Genomic DNA, 3897 nt, shown 5'->3' on the forward strand with positions numbered 1-3897 from the left:
TGTGCAACAGACCTCGATAGGGTCAGTCGAATAACCCCCAGAACCTGTCGATCCAACAAATTTCATTCAGCCTCATCCATCCTTTCAGGTTTTTTCTCCAATAACGAAAGATGAAGTTTCTTCCCATAAAGATAATTTTCTATCTGCATTCTCCAATAACCAAAATATGTGTCATCAAATTTCTCGATCCCTAAAACCTTCACTTCATCTGCAGCCATCATTCTTCCTCAGATCCGAACAAAGCTCTGACACTAGTTGTTTTTGTTAGAAGATCTAATGATATACACACCAGTTGTTGTGGTATATATAAATAAAACATGAGAACAATCGACGAAGCAAAAAAATGGAACGAGAAAAATTCACACCAGTAAACAGTAACACAGCGGAACACACAGATTTACATGGTTCGACAAATTGCCTACGTCCACGGAGTTGCAGATGATTTTACTACTTGAGGAAATTTACAATTTACACGGAAATTTACACTAGTCGATCACCTTAACTTACAAGAGGAATCTCTTACTCTTCGTTGCTCTCTCTTTACACCGAGATATACCGAAGAAACTCTACACCGATATACACCGAAGAAAAAACACGTACAAGAGAAATAAACCCAATTTCTCTTCTGTCACAAGCCACCACGAAGAAGCCTAAGAAGAACAATCTTCTTCTTTCTTCTTCCTTTTGCCGCAAGGAACTATCACTTGCACTTCTCTTCCTCTGCCCCAAGGAAACCTTCCTTTATCCCGAATCCCAAGGAAACCGAAGAAGAACTCGAATCGTGACTTAGAAAACTTCAAGGAGAGGCGTCTGAAGTCTTTTATCGCGAACACGAAGGAGACGTCGTGACTATTCGCGAAACGAGAGCGAGAACAGTTCGCGAACTAAAGGCGAGTGGGAGCGGTCGCGGGCTTTCGCGAAAGGGAGGCGGGAGCGGGCTCGGGATCGCGCCGATTCGCGATCGAGCAGTGCGGGAGCGGGATCGGCATAGATCGGCCTCCAACACTTAACAGGACCATGAAGGAGTGTTTTGTGGTTGAGTAGATCTTGAATGGTAAAACCACTAACAACAAATATGATGGAGCAATTATTGTCTTTTGCTAGTTCATAAACAAAAATTAAGCTATGTGAAATATGTGGAGCATGAAAAAGAGTGGATAGAATAAGCTTAAGATCTAACGTGGGCAATAGCCTAGCACCAATATGTGATATTTCTATAGTTTGACCATTTCTCACAGTGATTGAATCTTACCATGTATATGGAGTCAGATTCTAAAAGTTTCCACTGTAAGGTTTCAAGTGAGTCGCAACCCTGAATCTAAAACTCATTCTTGTTCCTTAGGTCAAACAGTGGATAAGAATGCAACTACTTGATTTATTAATGAATGTTTATACTGCAAATTTATATTGTGCCTACACTGATCTGACGTATGTCCTTTCTTGTGACATTTACAGATATATATATATATATATATATATATATATATATATGATCTTTTTTTTGTGTGTGTATATATGATCTTATTTTTGTTTGTATTGAATGATGCTGAGTTATTTTGTGAAAAGACAGTTTTAGATTGATTTCTTGAATTGTAGTTTTTGGTTTTGTAATGAAGTAAAGCTTGTGTAGAGGATTCTTGACTCTCCCAAGTAATATTGCTTTCTTCGCTATGCAAAAGATAATAAAATTCCTTTAGGGAAATGGGGTTGAGTACGAATTGCACTTTTAATTTTGCGGGTAGCCCATTGAGACTGTATAAAATGTTGTCTTCTTTGTCGATGGTGGATCCAGCTACAGCTATGTTATCGACCATAGTCTTGATTGTGATAAGATATTGAGCCATATTATTGTTTCCCATGATAAGGTTGTGTACTTCGTTCTCGAGCTATATGACTCTGGAACGATTGCTTGCTTGAAATCTTCTTTCAAATATAATCCATATTTTTACTGCGCTGTTGAGATGCAAAATGTAGGATAACACTGATGCAAATATGATTGAAAGCATGGTTGCACTCAAGTTTTGATCCACCAATTTGCATAGTTGATAATCGTGATTGTTGGAACCAGAATCTTGATTTGATATAGCAGGAACAGAAACTGTGGGATCTAAAAAGGCTTTAAGACCATTTGCAAGGAAGATTTTTCTGATTTGAACCTTTCATATTGCATAATTTTCATATGTTAGGGAAATAGTAACCACGTTCTTGATGTTAGCCATCAAGAATTTCAAAACAGTTCGAATACTTATCTCCTCATCCTGTTAATAGTATCTGTGGGTTGAGAAGGAACCTGAGAAGATGATCAGGAGTTGTGATTCATGGATCTTATTGCATTAAAGCTTCTGCTCTTATACCATGAAAAGAATTAAAGAAGAGATATAGAGAGAAACAATAGAACAAAGAAATTATTTCATTCATTACATTTCTATTACAAATGCTCATGTCATATAGAACTAAGAATGGCATACTTGTAATTTACATACATGGGCAAAACAGTAAACATACAATATGTGTCATCTATTAAAACAAAGTAGCTTTCTTTTAACACTTCGTAGAAGTTTAAAGAACCCATGAAAGAAGCCCCAGGCGAGTCCAATAGCGGCTTGGACAGAGACACATGTAAGTGCGGTTTTAAAAATCATATATAATTATCTAGTTTATTTCCATCTCTATATCTCTTTGTTGACATTGATTCAGTAGAGCAGTATATTATAATCTTCACTATAAAAACTATAATTTGGATTGATTTTGTTCGATTAAACTGATTTTTTCTCAGTTTACTAAATTCATAAACATAAATCAAATCAAATCAAGCGAGTTATACAGATAAAAAAACTGAAATCAAATCAAACTTGAACAATCCATATACATTTAAAAAAAAATCCTTGGAAAGCCAATGCTACTGATGAGAACATACACAGAGAAATTGAACAAATTATTCAATAACCAAAAAATTACATCAATCTTACTGAAACCTGAAGAACCAGGAAGAAAAAACGAACTCCAAATGATTAGTAATCATAATGAGTTAATTTAGCTTCAAATCTTCTAATCAATTCTGTTAACATTTCTTCCCTTTCCTTCTACCTAAAATCGCTGAAATCAACCAAGAAATTAGTACAAATGCCTCTTATTAAACATGAGGGGATAATGCTCACCGTCCGCCATTCATAACCCGGCGATCTCAACAAGCATAGAAATCGATGAGCTCATCGAGCAACTCCGGCTGAGGATCCGCGTTCTCCAGCATCCAAAGGAGATGCTCAAACAGCACAACCTCGCACCCTACGAAAGCGCCGCCATCACCGCCGCTAGATCGGTTGATTAAGGTTTGGAAGATCGGACGATCGATGACATCGGAGCTTAGGAGATACCTCCGGCGAGATTTCCCGACGAATACGGGGTGGAAGCCGCTGGGAATATCGTCGTCGTCCGTCGATTCGCTCGAGCCATCTCGGCCGCCGCCGCCGCCTGTGAGAGTGGTCCGGGTTGAGGAGTTCCACCTCTTGATTATGGATCGGAGCTTGCTCAGCTTCCCGTTCTTCGCCATTTTTGCTTACAGGTGGAGATGGGAATCTGGTATTTGGAAAGCTAGGGGAAGCGGCTGAAGACGATGCAGGCGTCGAGGGCTTATATATAAAAGCGAAAGTTTTGGATTTATAAATTATGAATTTAATGGATAAAGGCGTGGTCGAGTTTTATTTTCCAGGATCGTGTAATTACTCTCAGAGAGATTTTCATACATGTCATTTAATTATTTTCTATTTACATGTAATTCTTACTTTTTAATTTTTCGAACATGCCATTATATTTATGTATGGGAATGGGTATTTCTTGTTTTTAATTAAATAAATATACTTTAATTTGATATAAAAAAGTTGGGTGGTATATAATATG

At 37.5% G+C, this 3897-nt stretch overlaps 1 protein-coding gene across 1 annotated transcript; it reads right to left on the reverse strand.

Annotated features, from left to right (window-relative positions):
• Window positions 1-2926: 2926 nt before the first annotated feature.
• LOC110026050 (auxin-responsive protein SAUR50-like) lies at window positions 2927-3616 on the reverse strand. The gene has a single exon (XM_020726819.1). The coding sequence runs from the start codon at window positions 3548-3550 to the stop codon at window positions 3185-3187; it is 366 nt and encodes a 121-aa protein (XP_020582478.1). The 5' UTR covers window positions 3551-3616; the 3' UTR covers window positions 2927-3184.
• Between the last annotated feature and the right edge of the window lie 281 nt (window positions 3617-3897).

This window comes from Phalaenopsis equestris, unplaced genomic scaffold (genome assembly GCF_001263595.1).
Source record: "Phalaenopsis equestris unplaced genomic scaffold, ASM126359v1 Scaffold000347, whole genome shotgun sequence".
Lineage (NCBI taxonomy): Eukaryota > Viridiplantae > Streptophyta > Magnoliopsida > Asparagales > Orchidaceae > Phalaenopsis > Phalaenopsis equestris.

Coding starts and splice junctions, on each gene's coding strand:
- LOC110026050 (XM_020726819.1), bottom strand. CDS start 3,550: ATGGCGAAGAACGGGAAGCTGAGCAAGCTCCGATCCATAATCAAGAGG.